General features: G+C 44.4%; 1 protein-coding gene and 1 pseudogene across 3 annotated transcripts in view; one reads left to right on the forward strand and one right to left on the reverse strand.

Moving 5' to 3' along the window:
• Npnt (nephronectin) overlaps positions 1–17651 on the reverse strand; it is a 62285-nt gene extending 44634 nt beyond the window's left edge. Inside the window, exons 1-3 of one of the 3 annotated variants that reach the window (XM_051165512.1) lie at positions 17428–17651; positions 15517–15617; positions 597–647 (exon numbers count right to left, since the gene is read on the reverse strand). In XM_051165512.1, the coding sequence (XP_051021469.1) occupies positions 597–647; positions 15517–15617; positions 17428–17498 (223 nt within the window). In that variant the 5' untranslated portion in view covers positions 17499–17651. The remainder of the gene's footprint in view (positions 1–596; positions 648–15516; positions 15618–17427) is intronic. The other 2 variants (XM_051165513.1, XM_051165514.1) reach the window with 2 other exon arrangements.
• On the forward strand, positions 8690–8788 carry LOC127206772 (uncharacterized; annotated as a pseudogene).
• Positions 17652–19796: the final 2145 nt, after the last annotated feature.

The following is a 19796-nucleotide window of genomic DNA, read 5'->3' on the forward strand; positions in this document are numbered from 1 at the left end:
GGCAAACGTCTTGCCAAGTGACCTTACTCACTGCTCACATGTTTAAACCAGGGAATACTTTTGCACCAAAGCATCAGGAGGAAGGTATAATCAATACACAACTTGTTATTCAATATAGTAAAAAGTATTTCTTACCTGGATTGTTCCATGGAGAATTAGTAAACATGAAACACAATTCCCATGGGTTAGTGATGAGCTGGTGTTAGTAACTTCACTTGGTGGAGTTTTGCTTTTTTTCTACATTTGTTTCTTTAAATATTAAGAATTTAAACTGTCCTTTAGGTTAGAATGGAGGTCAGTTTATTAGATTTGTAAAACAAGAGGGAGAAATAAGAGTCAAAAGGGAAAAATTTAAGCTAATAACTTGGTTAAAGTTACCTTAGAGAACAAAAGGGGGACCCAAAAAACAAAGCAAAACAAAACAAACAACAAGAATAAAACCCCCACATATCTATGGAATAGAGTGCCCTGAAGTAAGCCACTCAAAACTAAGTAGTGTTAAACCTTGTTTATAGCTTTTTAGAGTATCATTTAGATGTTATGGCTTTCAAGGAAGAAATTAGCCAAAATTATGTCAAGAAATATGTTCCTCTAACCTTTGAGCTGGCACCTTATCCTTGCTAGTCTCTGCCTTAAGACGTAGAAAGCTGCAAAACAAATGGCCAAAAAAAGAAATTCCAGATCTTTTCTCTGTAAGGAGGCAGGCCTTGGGTATGCCCAGCGTGTTACATTCCCGGAGACTTACACACATTCAATTTTCAGTGCTTTTCTGAAACAACAAAAAAATCTAGGACATGTTTAAAATAGTAGTATTTTAGTCATCATTTTGTTATTAGAAAACATTTTGTAACAAAAATATTAAGCAATGATTGAACTTATGCTATTCTTCTATAGCCCAAGTTCTTTTAAAAACATCTTTTTTTTTTTTTAGTGTGTGTGTGTGTGTGTGTGTGTGTGTGTGTCTGGGGGTGAGGAGGGGGTGTGCAGGTGCATGTGTACCACAGTGTGTGGAGATCAGAAGTCAACTTGTCAGAGGTGGTTCTCTCCTGCAGCCATGTGGGTCCCAGGGATCAAACTCAGGTCCTCAGGGCCAGCAGCAAGCATCTTTAACCACTGAGCAACATCATCAGCCACCTATATTCCAAATTCTAAAGAAATATTTCAGAGCTTTTGTAATACTGTATCTTTCAATATTTCATTTTCAGAACATTAATTGTTGGTCCCTGGAGTCAGTATCCTTTTATTTAAATGAATGTTGGACAAAGCATCTGAGGAAAAAAGAAACACTTGGGCTCAGTCAACACCCGGGCTGGTAATGCTTGCATCAGTACGTGCTCACTTACCTTTTCCTCATACACTGCATGCTCCCTTTTCTCTCCAGCTTTGGGAAAAACATATTAAAGTTTGTTTTCTTCCCTTTCACAGCACTGTCTTCTCGCATGGCTGCTTTGGTTGTCAATAGCAACAAGAATTAACTGCAAAACCTCAGCCATTTCTCTTGGAGATGCACAAATAGCCAGTTAAATGAAAGTAAAGGAAAGAAAATCAAAATACTACAAACAGTGGTCAGTGTTGGACCAGCCTACTGTGCTAGGGGTGAGAGAAGAGATGGTTCCATTACTACTCTTTTGGAGGAATACCTTCCCTCTTTAAAACACCCACTTTAACACATGATCATTTTGTGTATCAGTCTAATTTAATGGAGTCTTTTTTTTTTTTTTTTTGAGTATCAGAAGAAAAACCTGCAGGTCCAATTTGACTCAACAAAAGCAACAATTTAGTTATTCATTCAGAATGATTACAGAGTATTCCTAAAGGCAAACATTTGTTTGCCAGATGTTTTTTGTTGTTTATATGTGACGTGATGTATGGTGCATGCATGCATGCGTGTTGCATGCATGTGAGTGTGGGGGCATGCATGCCAGTGTGGGCATCCACCTCTGTTCCTCTTTACCTTGTTACCTTGAGATAGAGTCTCTTACTGACCTAGAAGCTGGCCCTTCTGGCTAGGCTGGCTGGACAGCAAGCTCCCTCCTGGGATCTGCCTCCTATAATGCTGGAGTTGGAGGAGCATGGATGGCTTTTTTTTTTTTTAAATGATTGCTGAAGATTCAAACTCAGGTCCTCCTGCTGGCACTCACCAACTGATCTATCGCCCCAAGCTTTGTTTGCTAGATTTTTTTTTCATGTTGGTTATGTTTATGATTTGCATTTTGTACTATGTTGCTTTTAATTTTAAAATAGTTCACCATATCTTGATGGCGCCCCATTTATTTATGAAGAATAATAAAATGCATCAAGTATTGTCTAAAGGAACTGAGGATAAATCAGAGCATAAAGCACATTCTGGATGGCATATCTAGAAGTTGTGTTTATGCTCATGATTATGTATGAGAAAGAAAATGTAAGAGAATACTATTTCCTTAATAAATTCCATAACCAATTTTGAATAATTTATCTGGAAATAATATTTTAAACAAAAGAAAAAGGAGTCATTAAAGAATAAAAAACATCATTAGTTTCAAGCTAGCTGTACTGGTAACACACAGCCCAACAGTTCCATCTAGCCAACTTCCTTATACTATCTTAAGTTTGGGTAGCATTCTTCTTAACTCACCTGAGTTAATTGGACATAGTTGATTTGGTAAACTGATTGGTGTCAGTATGCATACCTCTTAAGGCTTCTAAGTTAAATCTCAGCTGATGTCTCACATTCTAAAATTCACATTTCAAATCCATACGTAACTTTGTTTTAAGTCAGAGGTATATTAAACATGAAATAGAAAGTTTCTGGGGTTTATTCTGTGCTGATGGATACAGACATTTTCATAGGTAACCCGCAGTGCAATGATTGAAAAGTTGCCAAAAATCAATCCCTTGTGTGCATTCTGTGCCTCAGTGTAGTGTGCGAAGCCTAGAACGGAGTCCATTAGGAACACGTAACACAGGAAAATCTCTCCTCCTGATAATTTGTTTCTCCACAGCTACTGTAAAATGGCTGTGGGGGTTAAATACATTCAACACCTGCCAGCAAAGCCACTGGTTTACAGTTCAGGATTTGAGCAGCCTTTCTGCTCCAGTTCTTCTGAGATTTCTCATTGATAAATCACACTTTGCTACATGGGTAAATTTATGAGACTGTGACAAACCAAATAAACTATTCAGTTATCAGCTTTCCTTGCCTGCAGAGCACAGCTCTATGGATTTGGAGGCAGGCCTGAGCTTAGGACAGGGTGAAGGGGAGGTATACTCCTGTGGTAAAGTGTGGGCCTAGCACGTGTGTGAGCCCGAGAATGGAAAACAATCCTTATAGCCATGCATGGTGGCATCTTGTCACACATGGTAGCATCCAAGAGGGAGAAGTAGAAGGTTCACACGTGTGAAGGCAGTGCTGACTATGTGGTGGGACCAGTGAGGGGGAAGAAGAAAGAAAGGGAGATGGGGAAAGAAGTCAGACAAGGGATACGACAGAAAACCTCACCACGGTAGTAACCCTTTACCCTCACCCTGCCTACCTTCTGGTTTCGAGTTTACTATAAAGGACTGAGAGACTCCCTCAGGTCTCTCAGGTCATTTAAAATCTTTGGGAAGGAAACAATAAAGTACTAAAAAGTGAGATGGCTGGGACAATTACCACATGAGGTAGCCTGGGGCACAGAGCCCCTCAAATGTGTGGCCCAACAGGCCGGGTGCCAATGTCTCACGGTGACAACCAGAGGTACATGAGAGGGAAGTGACAACATGTCACACTAGTTCCAGCTGCCAAGTCCTAACCATCAGCTAGAGACACCCATATCCCAACCATCAGTTTTATAGTTTTCATTGTCAAAAACTTGGCATTAATCTGGGAAAATCTCTTCACAGCCAATTACCCAGCTTGGCACAGTTACACACTCACATGCGGCACGACAGACAGCAGAGCATAGGCATCTGAGTCCTAGAAGAACTCCGCTTTCAGGAAGAATTTTAAATCCTATCTGAAGAAAATGCTCAAATACCATAAAATGTACGAAATGGTGTGATTATCCAGTAAAAAAAGAAAAAAAAAAAGTAACTAATGTTAGTAAATACCAAAATAGAAGATATTAAAGAATTTGCGGTTGTGGAAAGTGTAGGGGATACACAGATGGCTTGGTGATTAAGAGCATATACTGCTCTTGTGAAGGACGCAGTGGGCTCCCCACACCCACCTGGACTTGCTCACAACCACCTGCAACTGTAGCTCCAGGAGATGCAGGGCATTTTTTTTTCTAGCTGTTGCAGGCATCTCAATATGCACTCATGTGCATGTACCTACCCCTGCCTCTGCCTACCCATATAGATAAATTTAAATTTAAATTAAGAAATTGGGCTGGAGAGATGGCTCAGCATGTAAGAGCACAGGCCGTTATTCTAGAGCACCCAGGTTTGATTCTTAGCACCGACGTGACAGCTCACAGCCTTCTGCTACTTCAGTTCCAGGGGATCTGATGCCCTCTTCTGGTCTCTATGGACAACAGGCACGCACATGTTGCCAAGACATACATGCATGCCAAGCACTCATATATAAGTTGGGTATCTAGGTAGGAAGGATCTGAAGAATTGGAGGAGAAAAAAAATGATAAAAATATATTATATTAAAAGATTTAAAATTAGGGGGTGTGGTGGTGGTGCATGCCTTTAATCCCAGCACTCAGGAGGCAGAGGCAGGCAGATCTCTGGGGGTTCGAGGCCAGCCTGGTTTACAAAGAGAGTTCCAGAGAAGCCAGGGCTACACAGAGAAACCCTGTCTTTGCGGGGTGGGGGTGGTGGGGGGAGATTTAAAATTAAATAAAAAGGGGAAAAAAGAAAAATATCTATGGATGGAATAGTTCCTGTCAATTTAGCAACACACACACCTTTTACCAGTTAGGGAACTCCTTGAAATTGAATTTGACACTTATCATTTATGAAAATAAGATGAAAGGTTTTGGGTTTTGTGGCTATTTTGTTTTGTTTTGGTTTTGACAGGATCTCATCCTATAGCTCTGGATGTCCTGGAACTCACTCTGTCGACCAGGGTGGCCTTGAACTCATGGAAACCCGCCTGCCTCTGCCTCCCAAGTGTGAAGTTCAACAAGGAGCACCACCATGACTAGAAAAAAATAACACCAATTGCACAAAGCACATATCAGCCTAAGAATTGCTGTGGGGTTTTCCTTCCTTTTGTGTACACTATTAAAAATTTAAACTGTGATGAAATCGCTCCTAACATTTCAGATTCTGTGGATAGTTCTGTGGAAGGCAATGCTAACCAACCACAGGGAAACAACAAGTTCTGGAACACTTGTGCCATTTCTCCACAGAATAATTAGATAGAAATTAACCAAATTAAGCATTTGGCTTTAAGCTTTTACTGACAAAAGTCCTCTATATCAAACCCTAATCACAAGTCCTCCTTACCCGAAGTTTTGCACCTACTAATGCTAGCTCTGACCTTTAGTATAAAAAGCTACATTGGACAGTGATGGCCTCTGATGAAACAGAGACATCTATTTGTTCTCCAATATCATCTACCACATTCTAAAGCTGAAAATAACTTACACCATATTTGTGTCTACCTTTCTCCGCCAGAATTATGTTGCTTTAGCAGTTTTATCAGGACAAGTTGAAACTGACCTCCTTTGTAACCACTATGAAATGACAGGAAACGAACAGAAGACATGTGCGACCATTTGCCACACACCATAATAAATCATCTGGGCTGTAATATGCTCCCTTATGCTGCCTCTAATGGGAACTTTACTACGGCCATAATTGTCTCTTTAACTACATATTAATAAGAAGTAAGGGAATAAAAAAAGCTAAGAAAATGTTGAAGTACATTAACATAGAAAATTATTTTTGGTATTACTTAACCAAGCTATACCTTATAACGTGCAACTTTTTTGTAAACACAATTATTTTTTTTTTCTTGTCCTGACATATTCCTAGGGAGGTACTAACAGTCACGTCAGACCAACACAACTGACTTTAATTTTTTTTTTTCAACTGATTTTTTTTTTCCCCAACCTTAACTGTCCTGGCTATCCACTATTTTTGAGGACAGATCTCTCATGTGTTTTTATGCTAAGGCCTCAATTCTCCAAGGCTGTTCAAGGTGAGAATTCAGGCAGCCTGGACGGCTGCTTCGTGTCTGAGGAATAGGAACCTCTGCTCCTCCTATAGAGATAGGCCACACTAGACAGTGCCCTCTCAGCACACAGCATCTTTTTGTTACTATTTGGACTTTTGTGATGTTAGTTTTCAGAGAGAGAGAGAGAGAGAGAGAGAGAGAGAGAGAGAGAGAGAGAGTAAAGAAGGAAGAGATGAAGGGAGGGAGGGAGGACGAGAAATTCTTACAGGGTTTATATGCACCAGGATTTCAGGTCCCATTGCCAAAGGGAAAGATAAAGATACCCAGAACTTCCCTCATGCTCTGCCTCTCTGGTCTAGCTGAGCCTCATGGCTTCCACAGAGCAGCTCTGTGAGGTCCCGACAGATCAGGAGACTCAGCAGGGCTCACGAGGTCTCCTCTGTACATCTAGAGAGGGCGCTGGAGAGGAGCCAGCACTGCTGCTGGGTTCAGTGGCCATTTACCATGCAGCCATGTAAGAAGGAAGTGGTGCCGGGATAAAGTATCTTTGTTTGTCTCTTTAGCCCAAACCATAATTTACACGGCATGATGGGGGCATAGTGTGATGGTGGTGAATTTATATGATATCTAATGAGTATGGATTAGTGTAACGATTCCCCAGTGACTCCTTCACAAAACCTATTTATAGCGGAGCCCACCAATCCCCTACCTAGACTCATCCGCGATGCTAGCTTTCTGCTCTCTGTCTCTCACTTTTTACTTTGGCATTTCTTACTTTTTAAAAAGATGAGACTTGAAAAGCCTCGTATTTTCCAAACAAGATAGGATATAAACAAATTATGAATAAAGAGATCAAGTCTACTTATGTTTTAAGGCATCGTCAAAGAGACCAAAATGTAGAAAGTGACTAAGTTGAAAATGTCATTTCATAAAATCAATCATCCTTTATTTTCATTTCAGTTAAATTTTTGTAAAGAAAATATACAGCAAAATTAAAGCTCTCTGTCTCTGTCCCTCTGTGTCTCTCTGTGTGTCTCTCTGTGTCTCTGTCTCTGTCCTTTTCTCTGTCTCTGAACAGGATGTCACTGTAGAATTTCCCCATACTTAGTTGTATAGGGCAGTGCTGATGACACACATCCAGATAGCCACTACAGAACATCTTGTAAAAACACATCGGAAGCTACCTTAGTGCATGTAAGTAGGAGATTATTAATGAGCATCTGCACGAAAGCAAACTGTAAAGCCATTTAAAAGACTGAGTCAGGTTTACATGAAGCTGTAAGGACTGGTCCTTAAACATTTCTGTAAAGGCATAGCAGAGTTTAATTTAAGCTACCGTTACATGAACAGTGAAAGTCTCAAAAATATTTAGACATTTCCGTAGAGATTAGTAAGCAACAATGACCATCTACTGGAGACCAGAACTTAGTGTCAAGAAAACATCAAGGTAACAAGCACTTACCGTGACTGCAGCTCCAGAGGCTCCCTCTCTCCCTCCCCTTTTCAATTCTTTCTACTTAAACATGCATTTCTTACTTTTTTTTTTTTAACAAAAGATGCGTTATGTAAATCACTTATCCCCACAGTTTTGAAGGCATTTTTGTAAGTGCTTTGGCTCTTTTTGCCATAATGTGCCCCATATAGCTTTCCACCCTCGGGTTCTACTCGCCACTTATAGATTACAGGCCCAGGAGCACAGCACACACCATGTACACAACACACACCACGCACACAGCACACAGCACACCATGTACACAGCACACACCATGTACACAGGTACATTGAATTGCGGCTGAAGTGGAAAGGTAACAGAAGCAATTCCTTAAAGAATACGTGAGTCTTTCGTACAAGTGAGAAAAGGCTCTAAAAGGGACACAATCTAATGGCTGCAAGCTAGGGGGAGACTTTGGCAAATGGACAAATGTCAGTCCATCCCGCCACCATTGGCCAAGTGTCACTGGTCTAAGATGAAAAGTGAATGTAGGATCAGACTAAGCAGAGGATTCCTTGGAAGAGAGTAGGGAGGAAAACATCCTAAAATCAGGCAACAAGCAATCAGTCTCTGACCTATCACTAGCAACCGAGAAACCTCTCTCCAACTGACCAAAGCTAAGACTATCTATGACATTTGGACATACCAAAAACTTGTCTTTCCTATGTATTAGAAGACTGCAGCTCTGAATTTTTCAACATTATGTTCAAGGTTATTTAGAAGCAGCGTACAGATGCAGCAGTAGAGGACTGATTAACTACAGGACAGACACCCAATGGAGCACTATTATGAATTCATAAGGAGAGGCTTTTCCCATACAGATGTTAAGGATTAGCTTTAAGATGCTGTGTGAAGGAGGCCCAGGGCAGTTTACCTACTATGCCATATTTGTACAAGGCAGGCAGGTGCCAGGGGAGAAAGAGAAGCTACCCAAAGGATGAAAACTCTCTCTGAGTGGTACAGAAGACCATCTGATAACACTTATTTCTCTGAGGATAGTCATCTCTGGAAGTGAATACATTTTCCTTTCTAAATAAATTGATTCTTTAAAAAAATGTTGGGAAAAATGTAAAATCCTGCACACAGCTAAAAGAAGAAGGCATGCCGTCTTCAGTAGCACAAAAATTGGAATGATACAGAGAAGATTGGCATGGCCCCTGTGCAAGCACGACACACAAATTTGTGAAGCATTCCATGTTTTGGGCATCAGTTTCTATATTTGTGTGAATTTATAAGCTTGCAATAGGTTTTGAATGAGGAAAAGAAAAGAGAGAGGAAAAGGCACAGCTACTTTTATGTTGTAGAAGAGACAGACAGTAAGAAAGGCCAGGTCATGCTGGGTGTGGTAGTGCACACCTTTAATCCTAGCACTCGGGAGGCAGAGGCAGGCAGATCGGTGTGAGTTCGAGGCCAGCCTGGTCTACAGAGTGAGTCCAGGACAGCCAAGGCTACACAGAGAAACTCTGTCTCGAAAAACCAAATAAGGGAAGAAAGAAAGAAAGACAGACAGACAGACAGACAGATAGACCAGGTCAACAGACTCTGCGTTCCTCGCCCCCCCCCCCACCACCATCACAGGGATGGTCCAGCCTGTGTTGAATAGCATCCCTTATTCACTGTGGGATCTACAGAGTTATTCATCATCACTGATCATCATCTCAAAGCAGCTGGTTTGACTTGGCGTGCACAGAGCACAAATCTGTCAGATAGAAGAGCGTCAACTAGAAACAGGAGGCAGAACACCTGCACAGGAGGGCATTTGGGGAGGAAGCACACCTGCTGTGTGCAGCTGATCCTGTCTCTGAGGTGCAGCCCCTGTGTGCAGAGCCTGTGTCATCAGCATCCAGCACCGTGCTCTTGTGGCAGGGGTGTGAGGGCAGACCCAGCCACTAACTCTCAAGAGTCTCCAGTGCTTCCCCTTTGCTAGTCTGCCCCTTCAGCTTGTGAAGCGCTAAAACTTCTAATCTGTAAAGGTTAAGAGCTGCCCAAATCATCTGCAGGAAGGCATTCAGGAAATTGGTGGCTCTAAATGGTATTACTGCAAAGACCAGGTCTAATCATGGAAAGAAAGGAAAGAGCAAAGCCATTTCTTTAAAACTTAACTTTGAAGACTACCTACACTCAATAACTACCTGTTTGAAAAGGTCAAGATTCTTCAACACAGCTTTGCACTTGGAATCTGCATTCCAAGGCCACTCAAAGTCACTCAAGGGACACGGTGTTCCTAAACAGCCTTTCCAGGGAAGTGACAGTTGAATAACCTTTGTTACAACAACAGCAAACCCAACTTCACTTCCTAAGGATTTGGGGACTCAGGTTTGGGGACATAAGTAGGTTTAAAATTATGCACAGCCTTGCTTTTATTCCTACCGTAAAAACAAACAAAAGAGATTCTAGGTCCACATAATAGGGAGAAGGTGGTAACGAACTGAGGACAATGAGGTATGAACAGTTCCATTAAGCTGCCCAGAGAGACTTGCCAGCAATCTTTCACACAGCTCCAGAGGCAGGACCCGCACCCCAGACTCCAGTTATTCCTGGGGTACACATGACTGAACAGTCATAAGTAAACTGTTATTTAGAAGGTCTAATCCATGTTCAAGGAAAGTTGTTTTATTTGTTGGCTACACATGGAAAGGTGTTTGCTAGCAGTAATGGTGGGAGTGGACTCTGGGTGGCACAGGCAGAAAATGAAGACAGATCCCAGGCCCATTGGGCCGTGACAGGAATAATATGTGTAACTTTCCAAAGACGACATCAGAATGCTGCATCTGTAGGCTGGTTGGTGCCGCTTGGTGACAAAGCACTTGCCCAGCATGTACAAGGCCCAGGGTTTTATCTTCAAGGGCCAAAAAGAAGAATTTTCTAATTTCTAAATTCCTAATTTACTTGTAATTATTTTAAAGAGGACGGTCAAAACTTAAATAACCAAAGACACAGCTTATGAAATTGTGTGAATGAAGACAGCAAATCAATGACCTGTGCAAGGACCAAAAAATTGATAAATTGCTTTCTTTTCCCAATACTCAGTTTCTGAGCAAAGACACAAGAAAGTAATCATAAATTTTAAGTATCTCATTTACTGTAATGAAGTTCTATGCTTTTATCAAACAGCCTCTTAGTTGAAACCCGGAAACAAGTCAGTGCCTTGCTGACTAAGCTTTCCTGTGTTCCCAGCCACCAGCCAGCAACATACATTATCCGATAACTAGGCAACTACTAATGGTTGTAGAGGGCTTTGCTATTCCGCAGTCTCTCCTTCATTAACCTCAAGCATCTGAAATGTTCATGGGGGCATTCTGCAGCTAGGGACACACCAGGAGGAGCGAGCCCAGAACCACCAGCAGTCTGTCTGTGGGTGTAGGTGTCAGTCTGAAATGTTCATGGGGGCATTCTGCAGCTAGGGACACGCCAGGAGGAGCGAGCCCAGAACCACCAGCAGTCTGTCTGTGGGTGTAGGTGTCAGTCTTTCCCAACTCTCCAGTGGGCACATAACAAACTATCTGCATTTTGCCCTGCTCTTAGGGATAAAGGGCCCAAACCCATTTTAACCCATAGCGTTAACCCATCCCTGACGGCCAGAGAACTCTGAAGCTGAAACCAGCAATGAGCTGCACTTCCAGCTTCCCTTTGCATCTCCAGAAAGGGTCATCAACAACAACAACAACAACAACGACAAAATAAAAAAAACAAAACAAAACAAAAAAACCACTACTGCCATTAACCCTGATCTCCAAGAAAAGAAAAAAATGAAGAAACTGTAGTGCCTAGTAGCAGACACTCCGTGTTTTTTCTCATCATGGAAGTTTCCCGATGGGGTTCACAGGCAACCCACCTTGGACATATGCTGATGGCTGAGCAGGTACGGAAGTAGGAGCTTGAGTTCAAGGCCCCAACTTATCTAGTGCTTTTTACTTGATCGCACTGCACAGTGAGCCTTTAAAATAAAATGTGAAAACCCAAGAAACCTCAACTACAAAGTCTCTACTTGGCAAGAGCAGAGCCAAAGTTAACACAGTAAAAATGCAATGTGTCACTGAAATGATGGGGAGCTAAAGCACAGGAAGTCACAAGCAAGGAACAAATACGCAGCGACAATATTTGGGAGATGGGGGTACTGTGTGCTGTAAATATGTGGCCACCAATAGGTGAACACAAGGACATTTCATTTGATAATAAAGAGCCCCCGTTAACATTCAATAAATTTAAAGCCCAAGACAATTAGAAAATCAAATGTGGAATTTTCAATGTGCAAGAGATCTATTTATGAGCCAAGAACACAAAACAAAGAGTGAAAGAATAGAAAGACGCCAAGGGTCTAACCCAAAAACGAACTATGAAAACACAACCTGCCTATTTCTGGAAACTGTCATGCCTTTCCAGCATGGCAGGAATGCTGGGACTGGACTGTGAGTGGCATGGGCAGGGAACATGAGGACAGACCCCATGCCCATTGGGCTGTTCCTATACTCTGTCCTTCAATAGTCCTGGAGAAATAGCAAGTCCCTGAGTTAAATGTGGCTTTGTGGCTAATGGTGGTAAGCCAGCCGGGAGGTCAGACAATTCCATGACGCTGCAATATGAGTCTTTCCAAACAAGTCCAGGAAAAGGAGAGCAAGTAGGAGTAAGTTGTGGGGTGTTTTGTGAAGACATATGACTCAGGTGACTGTTGGATCAAATCACGTCATACGTATTCAACCCGATAGAGCAGACACCCAGCCATAACATCCGGTAGACAACATAATGTGGGCACCACTTTCCCTGCTAACATGTCTACCTAGAGATAATCCAAAAGGCTCTGTGTAACAGGTGGTTACAGCTTTGCTGTGCTTTGTGAAGGAAAGTACAAAGTGAGTCAATCAGAAGAGGACCATGGCACCTTTGACAGGGAGATGACATGGAAAAGAAGCCTCAGGTTATTTAAGTGTCAGAGAGCTGAAAATATTTTTCCATGTTATATTTTTTAGAACTTGGTTGGGAATCACATAGGTAACTGACTACCAGACTTAATGCTAGGCATTTTCCTTGAATTGGATACAAAATTTTCAATTTTATAAAGGCATTCAAAGCAGTGTTCAGAGATGCTTCATTCATCTCACAAGACACTTTCTGGTGCTGTTCTACCCCTTTGAGCTGACCTCTTGCCCTCACATTCGTTCACCTCAGATCAAAACAAAGGAAGGCCGATTCTGAGCTGACAGGAGACATTTGGACCGTCTAGGATTCAGCAACAGAAAAACACACAGAAGAATAATTCTACCCCAGAGTTCATCTTCACAGCCTCAGCACCACCAGTATTAATGGGGAAGGCCCTTTTTCAATTTAAAGAAACTTCATTTCGCCAAGGCAGGAGACCTTGCAGCCATATTTTAAAATTTGGCCAGGTGTGCATTTTTCCAGAGTGAAGAACATGGAATCTGATAGCGAATTTACCCTTCCTGTGCCCTCCAGTCCCGTAGTCATCATGAACGGTGAACATGACCCAGTACAACACCTGTAGTGCTTGCTCAGGCCAGGAAGAGTGTCCAGTGTTTCCCAGGTGGTAACTCACTTCAGGGTTAGATGTCGTTAAGGTCTGTAATATTTCAGATTGATTCCAGAGATGAAGAAAAGGAAGCACAGGGGCGTGATGAGTTACTCAACCATGTGAAACTAGGCTGTCTAGAAGCAAAGGCTACGTTCCTCTCAGATACTATGGCTCCTGGACTTTGCCACACCTCCAATGAACTGTGGCGTGTGCGAGGCCCTCTTCCCTACTTTTGTACTGTGACCATCTTAACCTTCGATTTCTACACTGTACTTTGCTCACATCCTCAGAAATAAGGGGGAAAAGAGACATACTGAATGCCACTAAATGCCTTCTTTTAGAAACAAAAGGAAGGTTTGAAAATGACAGTGTCCCCAATCTGTTAGGAAAGGTACAGGAGAGAGGAAAAAAAAAAGTCAGGGAAATCTCTTAGATGATTACATTCATAATGCCGTGGTGACTTGAAAAGGCCTCCGCACTTGCTCAGCTTTAGAGTCTGCCAAGCTAGTGCATACTTGAGAAATTTTAATTACTTGGGTCAGGAAAATGAAACAGCTCCTGGTGTTGCTTGGGGAATTCCACAGCAGGACCTCTCGAGAGCCCAGGAGTTTTCACCCTAGAATTCTTTCAACACACCTGGCATCCAACCTACATTCTCCTAATCTCTGCCCACAGGGCAGGTGTGAAGGTGTGGCCCACTGCTACACGTGGCATTCTGCCAGTGCACACCTCCTTGGCCTGGGTAGGGCTGGGTGACAGCGCAGACCTCAAGGCCCTTCGGTGTTCAGTTCGCCAGTTTCCTGAAAGTTACAGCAGAGAAGAAGGAGAAGGGGCTCCTTCCTGCACCGAGGCTGCCCATGGTTTCATCTGGGGTAGAATTATTTCATTGTTTCATTCTCTCTTTACTTTCTGGTAAGTGGGCCTGGTGGCTCACCAGCCTTGATTACATGCGAGCCTCTGCCTGCCAGCACTTCTAACACCTGCCATGTATGTGGCACAAGGCTACATTCTACCAGATGCCTTCTTCCCTCAGAACCAACACTGACCAGCCAGTGGAAGCCAGACAGTGTTGTCTGGTCCTCCCATGTGCAGGAAGCCCCATCTCTCTTCACCAGGAAGCAAAGGCCCAAATGAGTATGGCACCAGCGCTTACAAGTGACAGGAAACCAAGTACTAGTTCTCTTCACCTGTCTGTCCCCAACCAGAGACAACAGCCCAGGTGTCCGTTAGTCAACCACTCTTCTTAAACATCAGCGTGTTGTTGATAATGGCCGATGGGACTCCTCATCGTCTTGACGCCTCATCCTGCCGGGCTTCCTTACTCCCTCTGGCCTTCTTGATCACCCTTCTCCATGACACCTCATGACTGACAAGGCAGATGTCCCAATGTGGAGCCCCACTCGGTTCCTGCCATCTTACCAGATGTTATGCTCAACAGATGCCTCAGAAATCTACTTGATCATTTGGGGTGGGATATGTCTCTTTTTGGAGGCAGAGGGGAAAAACAGGAAGACCAGGACACATTTTTGAGATGCAGATCTAAGTGAAATCTGAGAAATGTGCTAAACTACTCAGTTTTTTGTTTATGACTAGGATTTTTTTTTAAAATCATAGACAGATCTATTTTGATCAAGAATAAAATAGAAATCAGTGTTCTGATTTGGCACTTAACTATATATGACTTTGATCAATTATGGAATTTACAAATGATGTTTTTCAGATGTTTCCTATAGCCCCATTGGCTGGCCCATGTAGATATCAGTACAACTTCTCTTGATTAAAAAAAAGGCTTGAAAATGGCAAATGTGCCACCTTACACAACAGCTCTGGTGAAGACTTTACAGGAACTCTTAAGTTCCAAGTTTATTTAGTGTAAATACTGTCTAGACTCATTATCTCATCCTCATCTTAGAGCTTAGAGCAAAGGAAGGAACAAGCCTGGAGCGGAAGGAACTGAGGACAAAACCTTAAATTGCAGCACAGGGCTAAAGAAAGAGATGGCTCAGTGGTTAAGAGCACTAGCTGCTCTTCCAGAGGACCCGGGTTCAATTCTGAACATCCACATGGTGGCTCACAAACATCTGTAACTCCAGTTCCAGGGCACCCTCCAGCACCAGGTACTCAAGTGGTTCACATACATATACACAAGCAAAGCACCCATACACATAAAATAATAAAATAAATAAGTGAACAACACAGTAGGTGGCTCTCTGTGAATGGCAAAGCTGGCACCATAACACAGGGGGTCTCTGGTTGGAAGGCGGCAGAATAAAGATTTGGGTCAGATCTGCACAGCGAAGACTTGATCAGTAATGGCAATCCCTCCAAGGTGCAGAGGCTACCATGGCCAAAAGACACACCCCACCCACAAAGGGAACCAGAGCCTCTAGACCTGATACTCACGTTGACACTGTCCCCAGGACTGTCGAGCCCAGCCCCAGCAGCAGTCAATCCTGCCGCCATAACGACATAGGCCAATCGAAGACACTATTTGCCTGGGCCACCTACCAAACAAACAAACAAACAAAAATTTAAGTAAATAAAGAAACCTGAGATTTAAAATATGTTTTCTTTGTTTTATTCAGAAAAAAAAAATAAAACCACTTAAACCACACCCAGCAATTTTCTACAAACTCCCAATGTCTGCAGGGATTTGAAGGCAAGACACCTTCTCAGTAATAGCTCTGCAATGACCTAATTTCTACTTGTAAAGGTAGCACACCCAGTACACAGGAGTTATGAGAAGAGGCAGTGCTGGCTGAAACCAAGAAACCTCTCAGGCCACCATGCTACGGTGGTTTCTAAAACCCTGAAATAACACAGACTCCCCAGACTCACAGCTGATGGGTGTGGGGGAGGGCACAGTTTTGACTAACGCACCATAAGCTGAAAAGTGCTGAATAACAGAGAATCTGTCAAAGTGGAAAGAATTTCTGACTGGGATAAACGGCAGATAAGGAAATGGGCAAGGAGAGGTTATTGAAAAATGAAATGCAACAAAGCTCTTTTGGATACAAGCACCCCCTCTCACCACTGCCTTACTATAAGAGACGGGTGAAACCAAGGAATACTGACCGTGGGGAGCGTATCAAGTGTCCTTGTGTTTTGTAAGCTGCGTGCATCAGCAACTCATATTATTTCACTAATGTAAAGTATATCCAAAGAGACTGAAAGTTTAAGATGCAGATGTGTGCATCAGATCACACTTACACGGGTGATTGCTATCCTGTTTAGAGTCACACTTACCAGACTTTATTCCTCTAAATAGGCTGTTCTGGACGCCTTTTAAAAGCTATTGTACATTACTTGTGTGTGTGTGTGTGTGTGTGTGTGTGTGTGTGTGTGTGTGTGTGTGTGTGTGTGTGTGTGTTTCTTGTAAATGTGTGTGCCCCAAAGTAATGCACCACAAATCCAAATGTGGGCAAAGAATTGCTTTTGAAAAATAAAAGGCTTAGCCTCTGGCTGCTCTCCACTTTTCCTTAAACTCTTTATCTTTTAAATTCATCTTTGCTTTGCCCTCAGGCCCAAAGTACACAATAACCCCCAACTTTCTATTTCCTCCGACCAGGTGGTAGACCTGGAGCTGTGCCTTTTCTCTTCCTAGCTCCATGGCTTCCCTTCCCATCCCCTCCAGGGACAGGAAAGCCAATCAATCCTGGAATTGATTCGTTCCAAGATTGCAGGTAAAACAGGTGCGGCATCTTCAAGGCAGCACGGGGACAGGCTCTGAGGGGTGGGGACATGGGTAGGTGGCTGTGTGAGCCAGCGGGAAACCTGTCCAGCTGAGGCCTTCAGCAGGGACTGAAGGGAACGACCCTCACGCAGAGCCTAGGCTCTGCGGGAGAGCGTGAGCTGCGCAGCCTCCGCTGGGACTTACTGAGTGACAGCAGAGACCCTGCGGGAGGTTGTTGGGACCTGTCAGAGCAGGCAGCAGTCGAGCTGGCAAGGTCTAAGCGGTGCCGCGTGGTCCCCACCCCACACAGACGCCGTGCGCCCCCTCTCTGTCCTTACGTTGAGCTTCTGTCCCCACCAGAAACCAAGCGAGGAGCCGCTCGGGTGTCCCTTGTTCCCAAGCCCCGTCTTTACTTCCATCCTTTATCGAGCCGCCTGGTCACCTGCAAGTTTCCCCTCCGGACGCAGTCCACCCTGAGCTCTGGCAGCAGGCTTCAGGGACGCCCCGCGCGTCACCTGTGTCCCGGTGCCGGCCCGCGCTCACCGCACACGAGGCAAGAGCCTCTCCTTTACCAGCCCCGAGGCGGGCGGCGCGACGGGAGGTCCCTGCTGGAAAGAAAGGACACCCCGGACCCTCCTCACCTCCCGTCGAAGTTGGCGGCCGCCTGCAGGTAGAGCGAGGACGCTAGTACCGCCGCCAGGAGCACAGCCATGCCGGCAGGCCAGGGCGCGGGGTCGCTGAGGGTTCTAGGAGCAGGGCGTCCCGGGATCTCCCGGCCGCCTTCGGCGCGGTACCCACAGCTGCTGGGACGCACAAGGCGCAGCGCGCAGCCGGGCAGGTCTGCGGCGGGTTGGCAGAGCCCCTCCGGCTCCCTCCCGGCGAGGGGAGGTGCTGCGGCAGGAGCCGCGCCGCCCGCGGGGAGGGGCAAGGCGGGAGGGACGCGGCGCGCAGCCCGCCACCCTCCCTGCCCAGCCGCCCTGGTGCCCTGGGCGCGCGCCGGGGCTCGCCCCTCCCCGGGCCCCCGGGGCTGGTGAGACTAGGGGGCGGGGACGCCGCGCACAGTCTGCTTTCGCCACGGGAGGCGCTTGCCCCGGGCTGCGAGAAAAGTTCCCAGGACAGCTTAGGAGAAGGCTAGCTGGGGGTCCTGCCTGAAAGGGTGAGCCCAACCGCTGGAGGCTAGGACTGGGGATGTGGGAGTTTAGGGGAGGTAAGCGCTCTTCAGGGATCCCCAAGACAGTCCGCCCCCACCCCAACACACACACTCGGTGGGCTGCAAGGGAAAACCCAAGTTTTCCGCACCTATAAGGGGAGGCTCTTGGACTGATAAGGAAAACAGACTCAGATTGCTTCTCCTTCAGAGCTTGCATGGCCCTGAGCCTTTTAACTGAAAAAAGGAGGTTTGGCTCTCAAGTCGGATTTTTGGAGACTGTGCCTGCCTCCCGCAGTTCCACTCTGCGAACCTAGTGGGTAGGGCAGGTGCCCCCAGCCCTCTCCCCATTCCTTCCCCCCTCCCCACCCAGCGCTCAAGGAAGAGGAGTCAGCTTGTGGTGTAGCTGGTCTTCAGGGGACTCTGAGGGACTGTTTGAAGTACTTACTACGCTATTGTTACTGAGTAAAAAGCATTGTACCAAAGAACTGAAAATACACGATTCTCATAAAACATTTGTTCAAACTTAAATCATTCCTCTCCTTAAACCATACTCCCACATGATGGCTCACAACCATCTATAATGATATCTGGTGTCCTCATCTGGTGTATATGTAAGCAAAACACTGTGTATATAAATAAATAAATCTTTTTTTAAAAAGCCATACCCCCAAAGGTTGACTGTCCTGTCCCCTTTCTCCTCACCCCGTGGCTTTCTGACACTTTCTAGGCGCACGCGCGTGCGCGCGCGCGCGCACACACACACACACACACACACAGAGAGAGAGAGAGAGAGAGAGAGAGAGAGAGAGAGAGAGAGAGAGAGAGAGAGTCTTTCTGATATAATGTACACCCTACAAGAAGAGTTATCTTTGTTTAGTGTCTACATTGCCTGGCTCATAGTAGGTGCTTACAAATGTTTGTTGTAAGAATTCACTACATTACAAATGTCACTCCCCACTCATCTTGCTTCGAATTGTTAATGAAAAGCTCTGTGGCAGCGTTGCTTCACTGTCCTGACTTAACAGCTTGTGTAAAAACAGGAATTTTCTGCAAAGAGAAGGAAAAATGATGATTGCAACTTAAATGTCTCTTTGATTTCCAAGTTGTTTCTGTTAGCAAAACAAGTTTCTATTTTAATCTCAGAAAATATCCATGCCAGTTCAGGCTTGGGACATTGTTTTAGGCAAACAGCTTGGTGTCATCCATTTCAGATGCTTCTAATGAAGTCCAAAAAATGTAAGAGTCAAAATATTTTTTTTTCTGCAGAAAACCAAACCTTTGTAAATGTAACGTAGGCTTGCTTCCAGGCCACACCAGCCACTCCTTAGTGGCTTTCATTGCTTACTGGCTCCGGTGTTGGGTTTCTGAATAAGCTCCATCAACACACTGGATATTTGAGTTAACCTATAGGCTAGAAAATAAATACAGAAAAGAGAGAACAAAAGATGGAAATAACATGGATATCTGTACACTCCTCTGATAGAGATCGGTTTTGGCCAAGAAAACACTCCATCTTCCTATCTCACTTGAAGAGTCTCCATTTTTACACTTTTGGGTCCATGCTTAGATTTTCTTTTTTTCTCCTATGATATGGACTTCTATAATATTACATAGTTCCAAGAGTAGCTCTTGGTGAACTGTGTTGAACTTGCCTCTCTGCCACATTAGGTCTCTGTAGCTGACAGGAAGCCAACGATGCTACCTGTTTTGTCACTGCATCTGCATGCTGCTCAGCACAGTGACTGGCGGGAGGCTTAAATAGGCTTGGTGCTTTTAGTTGCTGTGATTTGGCCCCCTCTGGAGAAGTGGGTTTTGAACAAAGACTAAGGTGAGGGAGAGAGGCACAGGAGGTATAGGTGG

The sequence above is a fragment of the Acomys russatus genome, chromosome 23, assembly GCF_903995435.1.
Source record: "Acomys russatus chromosome 23, mAcoRus1.1, whole genome shotgun sequence".
NCBI classification, from domain to species: Eukaryota; Metazoa; Chordata; class Mammalia; order Rodentia; family Muridae; genus Acomys; species Acomys russatus.